This window comes from Myripristis murdjan, chromosome 17 (genome assembly GCF_902150065.1).
Source record: "Myripristis murdjan chromosome 17, fMyrMur1.1, whole genome shotgun sequence".
In the NCBI taxonomy this organism is placed as follows: Eukaryota; Metazoa; Chordata; class Actinopteri; order Holocentriformes; family Holocentridae; genus Myripristis; species Myripristis murdjan.
This window is the reverse complement of record NC_043996.1, coordinates 17,498,041-17,518,434: the sequence shown is the minus strand read 5'-3', so window position 1 is coordinate 17,518,434 and position 20,394 is coordinate 17,498,041. Positions and strand designations below refer to the sequence as shown.

Here is a 20,394-nt window from a genome sequence, read left to right as displayed (position 1 = left end):
GTCCGAGCTACAGTATAGATGCTGGGAAGCCTTTTGAAGCACGTTCAGAGAGTCTGAAGAGAGCTGATGCATTTTTTTTTTCCCACCAGTTTTGCAGATTTTATATAGGGCAATGTGGAATCTGCCTAATGCTGCCATTATATTTTATAGCCCTGTTTTGTTGCAGTTTCACCTGCTGCCCATATATACTCCAATTAAATTTTTAACAGTTTGACAGTGTTGTAATCTTCTATCTTAAATCGTCAACATCTGCACTATTTTAATACCAAGATAGGCATCAGGCCTTTAGCTAGCTGGCACATTTGTTCATAGGCTATCAATGAATGTCCTTTTAATGAGTTAGTTTATGCACTGCCAAGGCATTTATATGAGGTGTTATTTGATAGAGTTGGCCGTTTAAAATCCAACACAAAAAGCTTTTCAGCTGAATTCCATTGTGTTTTATTGGCAGGGTATTGAGTAGCTGGTCAAAGTGGATGGCATCATAGTATAATAAAGCCAGAGAAATGTATAATAGTCAGAGATAGCTCACCAGTGTAACATGAAATGAGGGACAGCATAACGCCATAGGGCTGTAGAGCTACTAGCATGGCACAACTGGTACTCTTAATGCAAAAGTGCACACCAGCTCTTCTCCCAAACTGCTGCAGGACACTTTCTGACTAACAATCACATGCGGCAAAGAGTTTTGCAATTCAGGAACAGGACAAACTTCACACATGGATTTTGACCTTCTGTCTTCAAGGGCCGCCCTCAAGCAAGTGCCCGAGTGGTGCCCATTACCCATCCACTAAAGGCCAAAGCTTTTGGCCTTTAGTGGAAAGGTGGCTTTGGCTCTGGAACTTGAGTCTGAAACTTAAAAACTTAGTAAACAGGCTACGCAGCTGTTCAGTCGTCATCCTTATTTTTTTAGGTTGGTGCGCAGCACTTGCAAGATCTTGTATTTGTTACTGATATCGTTTTGTTATTTGTTATTGTGCTGTCGTTATGGGCTGTTGATTTTATCTGACTGTGACTCTGCTCTGTAGTTTGCACTCTGCCGCAAATCAGATTTCCCATCGAAGGATAATAAAGTTGAACTATGAACTAACTAACGATGAGCTACTAAGCTGTCATCGCTGGGCAAAGATTTAAGCGCCTAGCGAAGGCATGCCAGAGTGGTAACATCTTTAACAGCTGTGTGTATCAAACTTGCAAAGCGAATGATAGCAGCCTAATTAAGTCTAATATTGGTTTTACTCTAATATACAGTATCAGGCTAAAACAAAAGCTTTTCCCCACTGGTATTACAGTCCTATAGGCCTGTAACTCTAGGCAAAATGCAGATAACCTCACTACTCATAAAAAGGAAATATACAAATCTCATCTGACTGTGCTTTTTATTGAGCCGCTATGCTGATCTGTTCCTTTAATTTCATGCATGAGTCCATGGACAATGAATGCTATTAGCTGCATTGCATTGCAGTGGCGTTACTACTGATGTTAGCTGGCCATCAGGGCTTTCCTTTGCAGCTCTAACACAGGCTAATAGCTTCTGGCAGGGGACAAAGTCTATTGTGAACATGGTACACTCTGCTATGAATATGCCAGTCGAGGCACCTGTCATTAATCCATGTAGCAGCCGCTGATCAGAGTCCTTGACTGTGACACCTTGACAGTGCAGACAGACAGACAGACAGACAGACAGACAGACATGCTCTCTCTCTCTCTGCAGGGATCAATAGGCTTGGCCAGCCATACAGCTCCCTTGGTGCTGTGGCCCTCATCAGCCCAAAGGCTGATCCATACCGCATAATCACACCAAGGTCAGACAATGGACCCATTTACATACAGACACAGGCACCTTCACCCAACCAACTCGGCATCCACCCAAGCAGAAAATTAACCAGTCAAGCTTGAGCCACAGTGTGCATGTGTCTGTGTGTGTGTGTGTGTGTATGCGTGTGTGCGTGTGTCAGGGAAGAGGGGACAGGGCATTTGTGTGCAAGTGTTTGAAACACCGGCGTACCTGTGCTTTCTCGGCCATTTCATTTTGTCACAGACGTGGTCTTGGTAGGGGGCTAATTGAAAATGCCTCCACTGCTGCTATCCTCCCTTTCCCCTTATACAGTACAATGAGGTGTGTTTGTGTGTGTGAGAGAGAGAGAGAGAGCAAGTGTGAATATGTGAATATGAGAAATATAGAGTGTGTATGTGTGTGTGCTTTGTGCATGTCAGCGTTTGCATACTTGTGCTATTTTTCACAGGATGTGTCAGCCTGCATCCACCAACCTAACACTTCCTGGGACACTTTGAGATTTTCCCAAGTTTTGGCCTCAATTAAACCTTACCACACAAATGTAGACGATAATGCTGCAAAAAGGTCTTCTGGCAGTGCACTCACTGCAAAAAAAAAAAAAAAAAAAGCATCTTAACAAGTCATTTTTGTCTTAAAAATCATATTTTTTCTTAAAACAAGTGAAAACATATGCCAACAGGAATGATTTTCCAGTGCTTGAATCAAGTCTTCATGATTCAAGTGTCAATTTTTTTTTTTTATATAATGAACTAGTTGACTGATCTGCCTCATTCTGCCCTGGTGCAACATAGTTTGACAGATTCCCACAGGGGGAAAAAAGCCTCAAATGAGGGAATCTGCATTTGAATTGAGATTTTTTTACTTTAACAAAAAAAAAAAAAAAAAAAAGGATTTTTTAGACTTATTTTTTTTAGAATATGAGACCAATAACTTGTCATAATGTAAGAAATTTTACATGAACAACAATCTTTTGCTTGTAGGCAGAGACTCTGAGTCATTTTAGTATGTTTGTGTACCTTTGGAGTTATATATCACACACCTCTGACTGCCTGACTTTGCCTCACCTTCACTGTCACACTTTGCAGTGTTTCCCTGTCGAGGCAGTCTGCACCCTAATCCTTGTCGCATGCAGTTGCAAGGAAACGCCTGACGACGACAGTGACATCCTTGTAGCCTCATGTATATGAATCGGTTCTATATGTAAACTGGGACAAACTGAGAGAGCCTGACCGAGAAATGAGTCTTTTTTATTTATTTATTTATTTATTTTTTTTACTGTCATCTGTCTCTGTCTCTGCCCACAATAAATGTTTGTGTGTTTTCCGCCCTCAGGTCAGGTCACAGAACAGGTGAGCTGGATTAATCACAGATTAAAGAGAGTGGAGAAGTGAAAGGACTCCACTGAACTCAATCCCCCACACACATGAACAGACACATACACAAACACACGTACACACACACACACACACACACACGGTTTCTTGCTGAATCATGACCTGCCTCTCTGCAGTGCCTCCGACTGACTGACAGATTAAAACTCTGCCAGTCAGAGGGAACAAAGAGTACGCAAGGACTTTGGTTCCTCAAACACCGCACACCTGCACGCACATTGTTCCTTGCTACAGTGGGCTGGCGGAAAAATAAATATTGCCACATCTGCAGCTGACACGGTGTGGCTGTAATGAACTGCGGGGACAGTGACGGAGGGAGACTGTGGGCAGAAACGGTAGTGAGCACAACAGGATGATGCGACTTGCCTCTATATTGGATTTGACTGTAATGCACCTGTGGACGTGTTTGCTGAGTGTGGCGTCACGCTGTATCGATGAATCTGATAAGACGAGAGCGCTACGCAGCCACTTTGCAATATAATGGATTGACCAATGTGGGTCAAGTGAGATGGAAAAGGAGAGAGCGATAGACAATAGCTATTATATTTATGTATGTTCTGTTTATTTGAAGGAAATGAAAATCCAGCAAGTAGAGTGCGGGTTATAATTAGCTTTTTTACATTCAACATACAAAGCTCACAGACAGAGACAAAAGAGAGCAAAAAGAAAGAAAGAAAAAAGAAAAAAATACCACATCAATTTTTTTATAGGAGAAACAAAAGCAAAAGAAAAATATTACATTTGCAATCAATAAGGGACAAAAGTATTTTCAACAAAAATATGAAAACAAACACTTTACTATCCCTCTGTATGTCGTCTCATTCATTATTACTAATTGTCTGATAGATAGATAGTTAGATAGATATCCAGCAGCAACAGTAGAAACGACAGTTGCAAGACAGTCCGGTCCTTGAGTTGAAAATGGGTCCAGAGGTAACAACATATTAAATTTTAATAATCAGGTTTATGTAATGTGAGGCATCACTAAATGCACCCAAAATCTTTGTAAAGCTGTTGCATAAGTAAAGTTTAGTGTCATATTAGCTGGGTGGATCCGTGTATTCATTGTTGCCAAAGTGGCAACAGAAAACCATCCTCGAGTCACGACATCGTCCTTTACAAGGACCTGATCTGCAGTGACACACCTGACTCACTCTGGATTGTGTGTGTGTGTGTGTGTGTGTATGTGTATGTGTGTGTGTGTGTGTGTGTGTGTGTAAAAGCAAGAGAGAGAGAGAGAGAGAGACAGTGTGTGTGCGTGCCCCCACCAATCCCTGTTACACTGAAAGGGCAGATCAGATTGCATCATTTGGGTTCTCTCTCTCCGTCACTCCTGATCTCTCTCTACAGCACAGAATTTTTTTTTTTCTGTCATTCGTCCCCTCTAAGGACAGGGAGGGTTGAAATGCAGCAGATCCTTGCAGCCTCTACAGTAGCTTCCTTCAAGTAGAAGATAAGGTTTAAAGCACTTAAGATCCAGCAAGGTTGGTTGCAAAAACCCACTTAGGCCAAGGTAGCCCTTAAAATTTCATCTTTAGGTGCCTCAGGAGAAATGGAGTTTCATAAAATCACCAGCAGGTTCCTTATGTTGTAAGGGAAAACCCTTTGATCTGTAAGTTTTTACCCTGAGTTGCTTCCCTGAAGTTCTCTTCTGCTTTGCTAAAAGGTCCTTAGTGACCATTTTCCTCAGAAACTCTTATGGGACCCCTGCCAGCCGCTTAAACGGTAAAGACTTTGTGTAACGCAAGACAGTAACTGAAATTATGGTTATTGAAGTGGAAGAGGAGATATCAAGACACATTTTTGGGGGCAGGGAAAACCCACGGGGCACCAGGAGCGATGTGCGCACTGCAAAGAATCCCCATCTCAGTAAGTCATTTAGTCTCATATTCAGTGTTTAGCTCTTGTTTTTCTTAAAACATGTGGGAAGAGTCTGACAGTAGGATGAGATAATCCCACTTGTTTCCAGTCCATTTTCACTTGTTTCATGATTTTTTTTTTCTGCAAACCAGTATAAAACCGCTGAAACAAGGCAGAATAAGGCACCTCACCAGTAAACCATCATTTGGACCAATAGAGTAGCCTACAATTCAGTTCCATTCAAAATGACAGTCGATTCAAGCAAATTGGGACAAATTCAAGCATTGAAGTTGGATTATCACATTCCACTGGCAGGTTTTTTCACTTTTTTTTTTTTTAATCAAGATTTTATGACTGAGTATGAGACTTAAATGGCTTGCTAAGACAGATTGTTTTCGCAGTGCAGCTTGTTCAGCATCATTACAATTCAACAATTCAATCCGGCATCACCAGAATTACAGTCTCCTCTGTCCAGTTTGTCCGTCTTTTCCTTTTTGTTTGTTCTCATTCGAGACGCTAAAACACCGACGGTGACGATGTGTCACAAGAAGTACAACAAACCTTAAAGGATGATGTGAGCGAAGCGTAACCATAGCAACTCAAGTGTACAGCTGCTGTATTATGACAGTAACTACCCTGAAAGCCGTAGCCTAAACACTCACGCAATCTCAGTGGCTTTGTGAAATGCTTCCAAAATGAACCTGTGAGCTCAGGGAAATATTTTGCATGAGGGACACGCTTGAGGTTAAAACTTCAGTGGACACAGGTATTTTGCGTAAATGCTTGGTATGCAGTATGGGATGAACTGTGGCGGGGAAGATAACAAGGGATACATAATAATGAAAACAAGGTAGTGGGTGGCACGCAGTAACCTTCAGCTCGCGCTGGAGAGGAGAAATGGAGCGTTTCTCCCGTCTTTGTCATTTACTGAGCCTCCATTCCTGGTGCCTGTTGGTGTTTTGGATCCGAGAGAAGCTTCAGGCTCGGTGCCACAGCAGAGAGGCCGATTCATACAATGGAGTCCTTCCAAACTCCTCCATCACTCTCTCTCTCTCTCTCTCTCTCTCTCTCTCGCACACACACGCACACTCCATCAAACAGTCACACTGTCACGGGCACAGTCTTAATTATTCAGCCACTAATTAGCTCGTATACCCGATTACATAACTGAGGTTGCTCTGTGAGTGGAGGGAAGAGGAGACTTGAGAAGAGAACTTGCCGGAAGAGCTGCAGCTTTTGAGAGAATCTATGTCATCTGGCCTCAGCGCTGATGCAACTTCTATAGAGCATCTGAAACTGCTTGAGAAATGTGGGGAAAAAAAAAAAAAAAAAATTGGCGTAGATGCAAAGATGACTTCAAAAAGGCTATATTTAGATTGGTTTGTGCACATAAAACATAGAAATACAGATGATGCACACAAAGGCTGCAGACTGTAATATTAGTGCTTATCCACTTGCCTTGGAACACACACACACACACACACACACACACACACACATATATATGTATATATCTGAAGCAGCAGACAGAAGGAGAGAGAATCTGAGCTCCATGGAGACGAGGCGGAGTAGTTCGCCCTGTCAGAAGCAGCGACTGTGTCTGCATCTCTCAGCTTTGTTTAATAGTTCATCTCCTCTGCCCTCTTCCCTTCTTTGCTCGTCCTCTTCCTCCTCTTCTCCATCAGCTCCTCCTCTCCACCCGCTTTCTTGTTTCCCTGCTTTCCTCGCTCTCCCTTATTTCTCTCCCTCTCCTCCTCGTTGCTCTCTTCTCTTTCCTTCTCTCCCGTTCTCTGCACCTCTTTCTTTCCCTTCTCTCCTGACTGTTTTCCCTTTCATCTCCCCTGTTCCTTAGTTTTTTTTCACTCAGTGTGTTTCCACTCTCATCTTTGTCACATCATCTCCCTCTATTCTCTCATTTTCCACCCCCACCCACCCACCTTCCCTATTCTTTTCCACTCTCTAAGTCTGTCTCTCTGTCTCCGCGTGTGGTTTGAGACTGGTTCAATCAATACATTGGTTGATTTTTTGATTGAACCAGCCTCTGTGTCTTTAATAGGAAACTGCTTTATGGCTGCACCATTACAACAGATATCAGACTGTAACAAATTCACCTTTGTAACAGAAAATATGTAGGTGTCATGCATTATTTCAGACATTTTAGACATGTTTGCTATCTTTGGAAACCTTGAGATCTCCACTAGAATTTAAAATAAAATGCTGTGAGACTGAGCAAAGCCTGGCCACACAGTAATGAGATCCCAACCAATCGGAGGAGTAAAGCTGAAGAGTTTGACCACCGTAGACAGTCCAAAATAAATTGCTACTGGAAACTGTTGAAATCCAGGAAAAAGTTTTAAGACAGAACAAAAAAAAATGTTCATTAAAAGCTTGTGCGGATCAGGTAATTTGAGACATTGTGTGTATGTGCAAACATGTCATACCATGCAAGACTGTTGGGAAGCCAGCACATCATTTCATTACAGTGTGAGTGTGTGTGTATGTGGCCTGGCCTGTTCGAGAAGCCCCATGGATCAGCTTACAGATGTCCTGCTGACAGCGGACAGCCTGAAATCAGCCCAGCCTTTTGGAGAATAATATTCAAAAATGCCTGTAAAATAAAAGGATACACAGAAGGAGACAGGACATGTGTGTCCAGCCTCATTAATCTGTATAGTGGACCATAACAGAGAAGAGAGAGCAAGAGGTAATTGGCTGAAAAAAGACCAAGAGTGACATTGGCTTGTCATCATGACATTGTCATAGCACACATGTACACATACAGATATACACACACACACACACACAGGCTTCTCCAGACCTAACCTGATCAGTCACAGTCGAGCTCATGACACCTGCACCATGCACGTTTTTGTCAAACGCCAGTTGGAAAAAAAAAGGTGCAAGAGCTCCACCAGCAAGAACGCATGAAATTTGATTGACTATTATTAATTGTGGTAACTGTGTTTAGTAATTTGTGTTACTGTGTAATTCTTACTTAAGACACTTACTTAAGTATCGTTAAAATGAAAACGTGGAAGGCAATGCTTCTATAAATAAAAAAGCTTCTGTGCAGCAGAGGATTTTTTCCGAGAAAGAGACACACACTAAACTGGATGTAGACTTATGAAAACACTGAGGATTATTACTTTAGCATATTGATGGTGGATTGTCTGATAACATAGGAAGTCCACACCAGTAGCAAAGATACACATACATTTCACCTCAGCACAGTTCTTTGTTGACATTTAGGTGCCGTTGCACTTAGCGAAGCGTCACCATGGCACCGGTTTACCACGGGCTAGCCCAGAGCCTCGGGTGGGGGGTGGGGGGGGGCACAGTGTTGTTGAGAATGCACACGTGAACATCACTTTTCATTAACACCGATCCCTCTCACCACTCTTAATGTGTCCATGGATGCTCTGCATGACTCTGACATCATGGAGTTTCCACTGCTGCACTTGGATCACCTCAGAGATAGCGGCTTTGATATTTCACACCGCTGGCTCGCTCGCAGGGGTTCCACCGCCCACCATCCCTCCTGACCATAGATGGACTCTGGAGAGTCGCTCTGTATGTGGATGGAGGTCATCTGATAGCCCAAAGGTCAAGCCTCCAACAGGAGACATTTTTAAAACACATTGTTAATAGGTATGCAAGGATTCTGAAGGTGCGGCACTTTGCAGGTGGAAAATAATCTTCTGCACATCCTGTGTTTACTAATACACACAATCCAGTATAACAGTCTTTCACCCTTGTGCTGTAACAGGGGAACACCCATTTCAGAACCAGGCTTGATGTCAGAGCAAAGGCCTGAGTGGAAAATCACATATATCAGCAAACATTAGCATCTGTAAAACTCAAGATCAGCACTCTGACAACTACCTTTTTGTTTATGCTTGAATTAACAACCATACCTTCATTTTGATGGAGGAAATTATATATTTATAATGACAGTAATGTCACTGAGGATATGATTTGCTTCTTTTTAAGTGTCCCTTTTCCTGGCTGTCGGTAAGCCGGACTTGGCATTTGACCATAAGAGGAGTGAAGAGATGCTAGTTATTCCAGTGGATTTACTTCAGAGGTTTCCTTTCCTGTGGGGTAATATATATACCGAAAGCTCCACAGCTGCAGCAGTCACATGTTGTTGTGTTTTTTCCTGGATATCAAAGGTTTTATCGGGTCAGCCATGCAACCTGATGCCATTCTTGTACAAAGCGTCTCTGAGACTGCAGAGGAGAACCACCTCCATGTTTGGCAAATGTCCCTCTCTGTGGGCACACACTCGCAGCCAGTCCACTCCTTTGGCATTCATGAATAAGGGTTTGTGGATCCTATTGTTTTTAATGCAGGATTTTGTGAAATAAATGGCAACCGAGAGGCGAACGCACACACACACACACGCTGACAAAACACAGCGTGCGCATCACCGATAGATGATGGACGCTCATCCTGGTTTGTTTTTGTGTATTTGTTAGAAGCAATATGATACTTTTTAAGACCAGGACTCAAATTTTCCATCACACACACACATACCGAGCCAGCAGAACGAGGTGACATGACACCTCTAACTTTAGTCTGCCTCTCTCTGCCTGCTCTGGTTAATCCAGTTAGGATGTGCGCTCCAGCTAGCAGGAGATTCCACCGGCCGCACTCCCAGCTGGAGGAAAATCTATTAGACTGGCTCCAGACTGGCCTGGACTGGCCTGCTATCCCGAATGGACCTTCTCATGTAAACACGCACACATACATTCTAGGACGCCCCTCCCACACACACCCTGTGGATTGACACATAAGCAGGACTTTGCTGCTGGAAAGCCCAGTCAGCTCTCCCCTCTTGAGTTTCAGAAATATGGGCCTGTTTGCTTATGGAGCAACAGAGTGTGCCTGTCTGCGTGCATGCGTGTGTGTGTGTGTGTGTGTGTGGGCTTGTTTAACTACTGTAACACTGTTCTGGTGAGGACATTTCGGTCCTCACAGGCTAATTGTTTTGGCTTATTAGTTAAGGTAAGGATTAAGGTTAGAATTAAGGTTAGGGTCCGGCTGAGATTAGGAAAAGACTGGAGAGAATGAATGTAAGTCAATGCTGTGTCCCCGCAAATGTAGTAAAACCAACGTGTCTGTCTGTCTGTGTGCGTGCGTGTGCGTGTGTGAGCATGCGTGTGTGTCTGTGTTTGTGTGTATATATAAAGGTCAGGGGTTGAGGAGGCCACCAGCTGATGTCACAGAGACAAAATGGGAGTGGTGTCCTTGACGACAGCCCGGCAACTATAATTGTCGTGACAACCCCTAGGAATGAGCTGTCATCTGACACCTCTTCCTCAGAGCCGAGTCCATGGAAAAAACACACACACAGACAGGATTACACTCACACAAACACACACACACACATAGCTGTGTCAGCGGGGAGAACCCTTTGGAAACAATGTCTGGCGTGCTTTAGGATTTGTGTGTGTGGGGGGGGTGGGGTGGAGGGGGGGGGCGCTTTAACCCCCTCTGCAGAGGCCCAAACGTGGGCATAGGGAGAGACTACAGACCTTCAATCTGACCACAAACTGAGCGCCAAATGATTGCCCCCTTTTTCCCCCCTCCCCAAAGGTTGACTCCACCATTTGTTATGTTGTCTCTGACCTTTTTGAGATGGAGGGAATTTAAATGCTGAGTTCAAGGGCTCCTTGCTGTTCCCTTCATACCTTGTCAGTCAAACTGCTTCTCCACATAAACACACTTTCCAAAGCTGTGGCTTGTTTTTGGCACAAAGTCGCAGTGAAAACAAATGAGGACCTTTCAGCCAAGTAAAGCTCATTTTCCATGCCAGAGTATTCATTTATTTAACAATAAAAGCCTTTTCATACTTTTATATCAAAATCTACACCCAAGAAAACGGTGTACCTCCAATAGTGATGTCATGTCAAACCAGTAGGCAGGAACAAAAATTACAACCAATAAAATCATATCATTTTTGAGCAATCAAGCCCCTTCCATCAAATAAAACTCTCCCTCACTGATCGCCCGTTGGTTTTGTGCTTTTGAAAGAAGCCTCTGGGTTTTAAGCCCCACCTCCACAACCTACATCCACGATAACCTGTTGATCCCAAAGTAATCCCAAGGTTCCTTTTGTGTGAACAGCCACGGCCCGTGTAATCCAGCCCCCACCCACCTACTCTCATATTCTAGGCATCCATAAACCAAGCATCAACTATGCATGAGCGTGACGAGCAGCGCTGACATATTTCCTCTGCTGCTGGGATCACTCACGTCACTGGGAGAGCCATCAGGGGACGGCGGCGTGGCTCCATCCTGCTGATGTCTGGAACACTTTATTCCCCCCTTACAAACATTGGTCTTGTGAGTGGGGACCTCATATGAGGGATACACAAACACAAACAAGCATCCTGAGTTAACACAGTCTGATACCACTCGTTGGAAGTGTTTATCATCCGTGGGCCCGTTGCGTAACTGCATTGTTTTCAGAATGTACTGTACCGCTTTGTTTGGCAGCGCAAACGCTTTCTATAGAGCTCCTCTCACTTGCCGTCATTCTGTTTGCATCTCCTTCTGTCTCGTACCTCTGCTTCCTTTTTAATTGCCCCCGCTATTTGCATGCGGGTATATGTGCAGGAGGAATGTCTGCTATGGTTATTAGTTTGGTGTGTTATGGATTGCTACATGAACCGTCTTATTAACGCGCGCACACAGACACATATGTCTGAATAGGTTACAAATGTGTTGTTTAGTGTGTGAGGCTGCTAACTGAATCAGCCTTGCACACACACACTTTCAAACACACACACACACACACACACACACACACACATAGCTACTGGAGGTTGGTAATTAGTAACAGCAGTAAGGTGATAACAAGCGCCAGCCACACGTTTGCAAAAGAGGTGTCAATGCCAACGTGCTGCCAGAAGTCAGTGACAGCCCCACCTATCACACAGTCTCTCCCCCCGCATGCACTTAGCCTTAATCACACACACACACACACACTAATGAGCACACACACACACACACACAAAGGCATCTGAACCTTTTTGAAGCGAACACACATAAATCCCACATTTCCTGAAACAGGATCCGTGCATCAACACATCTTTCTCCTCCAACTTTTCTTCCTCCTCCTCCTCCTCTTCCTCCTCCTCTCTTCCCCTCCATTTTTTTTTTATTTATTTTTTTGCCTCTCGGCCACCTTCCTCTCCACCCACTCCTCCTCCAGCTCCACGATCTATGAGTCATCTGATCCAGAGGGTGAGATGCTGCATTCAGTAGATCATTTTCATCTCATCTTGCCACATGAGAGACGATCTTCCCCATTCTTTTGTCATTTTTTTTTACCCCCCGTCTCAAGCTATCATCCATCTGTCATCCCTCAACATTACATTGTTGCTGCAGTTGAAACCTTGTAATTTGTAATGAATTTTGTGCAATGCGGCATGATGTAGAAACAGGTTGCACCCTCTGGACACAGTTTATAGGAGGCCCATATGGTCTCTTAGACTGGGAGGCTCCCCAGTCTCCGCTCATGAACGAACAACAGATCTTTAGCAGATTGATCAAATAGAGGCCATTGTGTGTACGTGGGTCCGTGTGTGTGTGTGTGTGTGTGTGTGTGTGTGTGTGTGTGTGTATGTATGTGTGTGTGCGCGTGTGCTTGTGCCTGTCTCATCAATCACAAGAGGTGGTCCCATTGATTGCAGTCCTTGTTGTCATGATTGGATTGGTTGTTTAATCACATGTTGAAGCTATATTGATCACAGCACGTTTTACTCATAGACAAACAGCGACAGTGCAAGCAAACACATAAGAATTTGAGTCTTTTAATAATTTCTCTCCTCTCCTCTCCTCTCCTCCAGGATGTGGAAACAGCACTATGAGCGGTGAAATGTACAGTGCGGGCTACCGCTGCATCACCAACATAGACTACTCCTCGGTGTGCATCACTAACATGAGCGCCAGGCACAAAGACTGCCCGGGCATGAGCTGGCACCAAATGGACATGCGCCAGCTCTCCTTCCCGGACGCATCCTTTGATGTCGTTCTGGAGAAGGCCACGCTGGACGCCCTGCTGGTGGACGAGAAAGATCCTTGGAAGGTGTCCGCTCAGGCCTCCTGCCTTATGCACCAAGTGCTGACAGAGGTAAGGCGGGATGAGGGTGTTTTAAAGCTACATTCAACCTCCTATTTTGACTTCTCATCAACAGTCATGATCATAAATATCCATCACAAATATCAACTGCATAACTGTGTGCAGAATATGTTTTGGTGGTTTAGATGTAAAAGCCAATTTACCCCACTTGACTCCTATTCATGTTTAAAAAATGTGAAAAAAGTGCTCTGTGAAACCTGAAAGTTGCCACACATTGATAATTTTATCTTGTAAATAGGTTCACTATGTTTGCTTTTTTTTTTTTTTTTACTCAGTTATAATCATTTAAGATTTGTGCATTAACACCGAATGTCCTGAGTGTTAAAATTTCAAAGAGGCTTTGGGTGCACTTTAGTAACTCAGTGTTTAGTGTTTACATGTAAGGAGCATGTTTTCCTTCTTCCGTGGTGCAGCTTTAAACCCGTCATTGACCTTCAAAATACTTGGGTTCCACTCTCTGAGTTGTCGATCACAACGGTTTTTCAGGTGTGCAAGATTTAATCGATTTAGGGGAATTTAAGCGAAAATAAACACTGGCCGTGAATTCACAGGACAGAATTAGTGATGTGTAGAAACGTCCAAGAGCACATGAGAACATGAATGGGAATTAGTTTGGGTAAGTTAGCCTTGACTTTGGATCGTAAAGCAAAGTCTGTACTCACTTCTGCAGCTGATACTTGTGCTGGACAGATATGATCACGACTGTTGATGTTGTCTTTGCCATATGCAAAAACGACATTTCTCCTGTCGAGCTGAGCCCTTTCCAGCCCTTACAGTGTTGCACAAACCTCAAGTATCTCCACAGTTGACACAGCACCTCCTCTCATCATTTGACTGCACTTCTACAATAGGAGTTTATTTGCGAGTGACTTCTTTTGAAGGTGACATCAGTAATTGTGGCCCTCTACATTTACTCACCATCTCTCCAGCCCATCAGTCCAACTAGCACAACGTCAAGTGCCCTTCAGCTGCTGGCTTACAGCACTTACCACCACTGAGTCAATGTGACAATGACAGCGTTTTGGCTATCAGCCATGCTTGACCTTGACACACCTAGATGAGAGAACACTTTCAGCTGGAGTAGATGACTTCCGAGCTTTGAAATTTATTCATGATCTACTCATAGACGGTTCCGCTGGTTGTAACCTTTGCAGAATCGATACTCAGTGTTTGCAGCTGTAATCTGGGCATTTTGCTGACATCACATATGCAAAATGAAAATGCAGTTGTGGCAAAGCTATAGAAAAAGTATTCCATAAATGTATTGGTGGAGAACAAGTGAAAACTATGCTTTTCTAAAATGTAATGTCTATTGCGTAGGTTCTTAGTTATATACGTTCTGTTCTTAATGAAGATCTTAAAATAACATATAATTTAAAATTCTGGGTTTTATGTCACAGTAAGTGTGTAATCAGTATGCAAATGCATCATGGTGATTGAATGTTTTTAAAACTAACTTTGACTTGACAGTGATATCGTGAATATTCACCATCACTGCAACTGTAATTCTGAATAGTAAAGGTTCTGTCAAAGTAAAGGGTGTTGTGTGTTACACAGCATCTTGGTTCACTCCTAAACGATCTTCCCGCCATGTGACAAGGTTATGAGCCAATCTATGTCGTGTGCAGGCAGAGCAGGATAAATGGTGCATTTATGAGAGCACGATATCCACAAATCTGTCGCCTGTCGGTGGGTGTGGTCACACAGCGCCCAGATACACTGAGGATACCAAGACATGAAAGACGGAGGCTATCTTCAAAACTGTAGGACAACATTACATCCCTCCTGGAATATTTACTCACTCCTGACATTCAGGCTATGCCTCTCGAAAAGAGGGAAATATTTATGTCAGTACTCTTCAAGCAATAATCGACAATTTTTGAATGCCTTAAAAAGCTTTGGCATTTGCTGTCATAAACGCCTAAAAGGGCATCCATCTTTCCCTGTGCTGCACAGGAAGTGATTCATTTCACGTTTGCAGATGCAGCAACAGCTGATTATTTGGAATAAATACAAGAAGGTCAAAGCAAATGCGTGAGTGTCTGTATTATTACATTATCCTGGGACAGTGCCTACATTGAGTGCCAAACACCAAAACAATAACCACTAATCTCCAGAGCTGTTGTCAGAATCAAGAAAGCCATGAATCCCAAGTACTGTACTTAAACTATTATTGTATTGATCAAGTAAAAAGTATAACAGAGTCACAATTAAATACACGATCTCATAAGAGAATATAAAGCCCAAAACCTAAAAAAAAAAAACAAAAAACAAAAAAAAGCAAAGCAAACAAAAAAGTTGTACACATCTTTTCAACTTCCCAAATCAGTTTAGGCCTTTAAAGCAATAAGCTTAACCAGGGACTCTAATCACAGTTAACACTGGCCTATAGACTTTGTGAGTCAGTTTTTTAAGGACAGCATCTGACAATAGTTGCATACACACGCCCACGCGCTAACACACTCTCGGTGACACACACAATCCCAGCAGACAGAGTGTCCTGCGTGTTCTCCTCTAACAGAGGGAGGTATTAAAGAAGGATCAGGGAGTGTGTCTGGGGGACAGATGGGAGGATTTGACTTCCCTTCAAGAGAGCTGGAGCTGAACTCATGAAGCAGGCCTGTTCCAAAGCCATTACAGTAGTACACTCAAGTTCAGTCTCACTGTTTATACCGTGACCACCGCGAAAACCTGAATCTGACTGGTTGGAGCTGCGTGTGTCAGGACGCTATCACTATCAGTAAGGAATCTGCATTGACACCCCAAAACTGCGATTCTGTAATTATTGCTATTCTTTACGTATAGTGATTGGATATCACAATATTGTGTGATTTTTGGATGAACCTACTCCATTTTAGTTTTATTTTTTTCAACACTGGATTAAAAAAGCATCTCAGGCAAATGTACTTTTACCATTTAATGCAAGACTGATTCATGATCAGCATGGAAATATGGAAATCGTCAAACGACTAGCCACTCTGCCCTATTTTGAATATCCCGACTGCCTCGAAACTGTTGTGATTATCCTCCAGCAATTGACACTGGCATAATGTTAACACCAATACTGAGCTAGCCAAGTTATTTTTGCGTACATATGTGCCATATCCACTTTGGCAAATCCACAACATCTACAGTGACTCAAGTTGAAAAATTTTAGCCAGATATTAGTCTGACTCATACAAAAATAGTACAGGCTGTTTTTTTTTTTTTTTTTTTTTTTTTTTTAAATATATTTTCAGATCATTTGGAAAGTAGCCAAATGGTAAATGCTGAAGTGTGATGATGCCTCTGAGGGGTCCCGAAATAGGGAATTGATGTGCTTGGGGCCTCCACCTCGCCAATTAATCGTCTATATCGGGACACCTTGCTGTGCATTATCACTTCCATATCACCTGCTTCCCTCGCCACGTTCCTTCCTCTCACTTCCCCCTTTACCCGCTTTTTTCTCCCATTTCCACTTTCACCTGTCTTCGCTCGGAGCTGTGTGGTACGCAAATGTGTGACCGCACTCACATTGTATGCAGATAGGCATCATGAGTGTGACGGTTTGTGTTTGACTGAGGAGTTGAAACGCCAGACTTCTCCTCTCCCCTGCACGAGTGTGTTTCTGTGCCTCTTACTGTAGCTCAGATTGGCACAGCAGTCACGATTCAAGTCTGTGTGTGCATGTGTGTGTGTGTGTGTGTGTATCTTTGCAGGGAGGTGGGTTTAGAGCCTACTTTGATTATCTTTTAGAAAAAAATCCTTGCAAAACAAAATGGGGATGGATGGAGAGGGAAGATAAAGGCTCGGAAAGCTAGACAAGATGGAAAGAAAGTGAGACAGGTTCCTGAGAAAGGAGGGAGAGAGAAAGCACAATGAAAAGGGAGCCCAAAAGAAGACTCATCTTCCTCTGCTTGTTAAACTGACACACAAGTAAAGAGGGGGGGTGAAGGAGAAACAGGGAGAGAAGAGGTTGAGAGAAAACGGGGGAAACTACAGGATGGCACCGGAGCTGTTGAAAGAGAGATAGAGAGGGAGAGAAAGAAAGAGCAAGCACGGGAACAAGAGAAAAAGAGAGCGAGCAGGAGACAGAAAGCGAGACTGACAGAAAGCTAATGAGCAGTGCGCCAGTGTGAGACGGATCGGAGGAAGCAAAAGGAGAGGGAGAACGAGAGAGGCAGCGAGGGAGTGGAGCGCGGTGCACACTAGAGTCCGCTTTGAGAACGTTTCATCATAGAGGCGATGAGGATCCTAATGCACATGTGATGTGGGACACAAAAACAAGAATATTGTGGTGACAATCTACAAAATGGCGTCAGAGAGAGAGAGAGAGAGAGAAAAGGGGGAACCCACAATGTAACTACGCAATGTAGAGGAGAGAAAAGGGAGGCTCTGTTAGAATCTGTTTCTGACAGACAAAACCGTATGTGCACTGTCATGGCCTTGGACACTCTAAGTTGAGGGAAATTATAGCCTATGCAAGAAGAAAAGTATTGTGACGCAGGTACTCTTCCTCTTGCTAATATATCGATCTGAAAATATAGTTTCGTTTCTAACACATCCTCTTTGTATCTGCAAACCACCATCTCCCCTTCAGGTCAGTAGATTTGATCTTTACCATGCAAACATATGAATACACATTTAACCATGTTTTGATAATAAGGTGCATGCAGGCAGTAGAGAAAACTTGGACATCTGCTGATGAAAACACGTTTAAAAAAAAAAAAAAAAAAAAAGTGCACGTCATCTGACAATCATGTTTCTCCTCTCTCAAGCTCGCACAGACCCGCGGTAAAATAAGTCCAACAACAAAAAAACATACAGTTTTATTTCTGTTGCAAAACGTGCACACACACACACACACACACACACACACACACAATCTCGCAGCAGAGGCCGTGGCGCACTGAGGTGTGAAATTTATTTCACAGCCTGACACGCTCTGTGAATCACTCTTACTGTTGCTATGGAGACTCTTTCGTTGGATAGCGTTTCAGACGAACACTTTTAATTGCTAACCTTTAGTCTTGTTGAAAGAGGTAAAGACTAGTCCTCGGGCTTGTTCGAAGAGGTAAGGACTAGTTTATAGTTAAAGCTAAAAAAAAAAAAAAAAAAGTTAAAGCTTTTTTTCCACCCCTGTTTGAAGAAATAAACAATGTTCTGCGGTCTGTTTAAAGCGGTCTGAAGGAGGGTTTCATGTGATTCAAGTCAGAGCAGCCCTGGAGCTTGGAGAGATTCGATCTCTTTGCTCAGTGGCACTTCAGCAGCGGAGCTTGTTGCCAACACAGGAACTTGTGTGCACCCCTGCTTATCAACCTATAGTGATCTTGCACGGCACAAATACATGAGCAAAACAATTCTGAGTGATAAAACATCTTTCTCCACGCTGCTGGAGCACTATGGCCTTTGGCAAAGCTTCCTCGGGTCACATTTGATGAACTTTGGATGCTAATTTGGCTCAGTACAGTGTAAAGGCGAACAAAGTTTGGATTGCAAAAAAAAAAAAAAAAAAAAGAAAGAAAAAGAAGAAACACAGATAAGGACATGTAGGATACTTTGCCTTGCAGTCTGTCGCTGGATTTCTCTAACTGAGGTAACAACTGATTATCATGAGGACTGATTATCTCGATGGTACAAATTATTATCTTTACATAATCCATTAATTACCGCATTTGATGTGGCAATTGTCATTCTGTCATGTGTTAAGACTGTTCGTGCTTTGGCTGCATGGTACAGTACATTAACACATTCAAGCCAGCGCAAATATTTTGAGTTTGAATGTTGCACTTGAGCATTATGTTGATCTTTTTTTTTCCTTTTTAGACTTTTGCACTACTTTTTTTAGTTGGTTTTATTTAATTATTCAAACGATTAATGAATGTTTCTTGAATGAATGTTTTACTATTTATTTATTCACTTTTTTGTACTGTTTTTTAATGAATCCCTATTCAAAAAAACTTTGGCAGTATTAATGTAAAATTCATGCCAATAAAGGATAGCGGAGTGAATTTAAAAATGCATGTGTGAGAGAGACAGAGAGCAGGGTTTGAGGAGCTGGGGAAAGATACAGAGATTGTGAACTGCAAGTCAGTGCACATCATCATTAAGTCTATCTCTAATATGGTGTGTGTGTGTGTGTGTGTGTGTGTGTGTACATTAGCTCAGTGTAGTGCTGGTTAATGTAAAGAGCTGCAGGGCTCCAACTGAGGTCTTACATAACATTTCCACCAAAGCAGCACTTGTGTCCTACTATTCCTCTTTGCCCCATCTCTATACCTCTGATACTATATGTATCCTTCTACAACCATTTCTCTTTTTTTCTTCTAGCTTTTGCCTCTTTTCCTGTTTCTTTCTCTATTATAGAGGGAGGGAGGGTGTTAGGGAGGAAGCTTACAAGGGAAGGGAGTCAGGTGGGCCAGGAAATGCTGTTAAAACAGAAAGGCAGAAAAAACCTACTTAATAATGTGTTTAAAGTGAAAAAGCTAAATAAAATTATTACTTACCAACCAGTTAGCCACCATCATACATGGCATTTTCCACCCCGACTACTTTGCCTTCCCCTCCCCTTAATGTTATGTAAACCTTTTCCTTCAACCCCTAAACATTTGTGGATACACAGTTATTACCCCCCGTTCTGGATGTGTTCATACACCTAGTTACACAAAATTCTTCAAAGCAACTCTTTGTGAAATGGCTTCACCTCTTAAATTTGCTTCACGACTCCTCTTTTTTCTCTTACGGCTCATTTTGACTGCAGGAACTTTCGCCAGGAACTAGGAGCCTTTTGAGGAGCTGTCTACGCTTCAGCCACAGGGATCAGGGTCAAAACGTTTTTTTAAGCCAGAAATAAGTCCCCACTCGAGGGTAGGGGCTTTTGAATCGCCCAGGAACTTTGGGGGATGTTTTTTTTTTTTTTTTTTTTTTTAACTCAGGATTTCTGATTGGTCAAACACACACACAGCGTGGCTGCTTCCACTTGTGTACTGCTTCATTCATAAAACAAGAAGTACTGTAGTACCGATGTAGGAGCAGATAGAGACCAAAAGAGACAGATGCTCTTAGTTTCCTCGTCTCCATCTCCCTCACACACACACACACACACACACACATACACACACACACAGCCGGAGGACTCGGATTTTCTCCCGCATAGGAGAAAGCAGCGCTGCTTGCCAGATAAAAACACTGTAAAAAGTGTCAGTAATCTGTCAACA

At 42.9% G+C, this 20,394-nt stretch overlaps 1 protein-coding gene across 1 annotated transcript in view; it reads left to right on the top strand.

Annotated features, from left to right (window-relative positions):
• Positions 1–20,394, top strand: part of ece2a (endothelin converting enzyme 2a) — an 83,562-nt gene that overhangs the window by 26,808 nt on the left and 36,360 nt on the right. Inside the window, exon 3 of the mRNA XM_030074682.1 lies at positions 12,906–13,189. Coding sequence (XP_029930542.1) covers positions 12,906–13,189 — 284 coding nt within the window. The remainder of the gene's footprint in view (positions 1–12,905; positions 13,190–20,394) is intronic.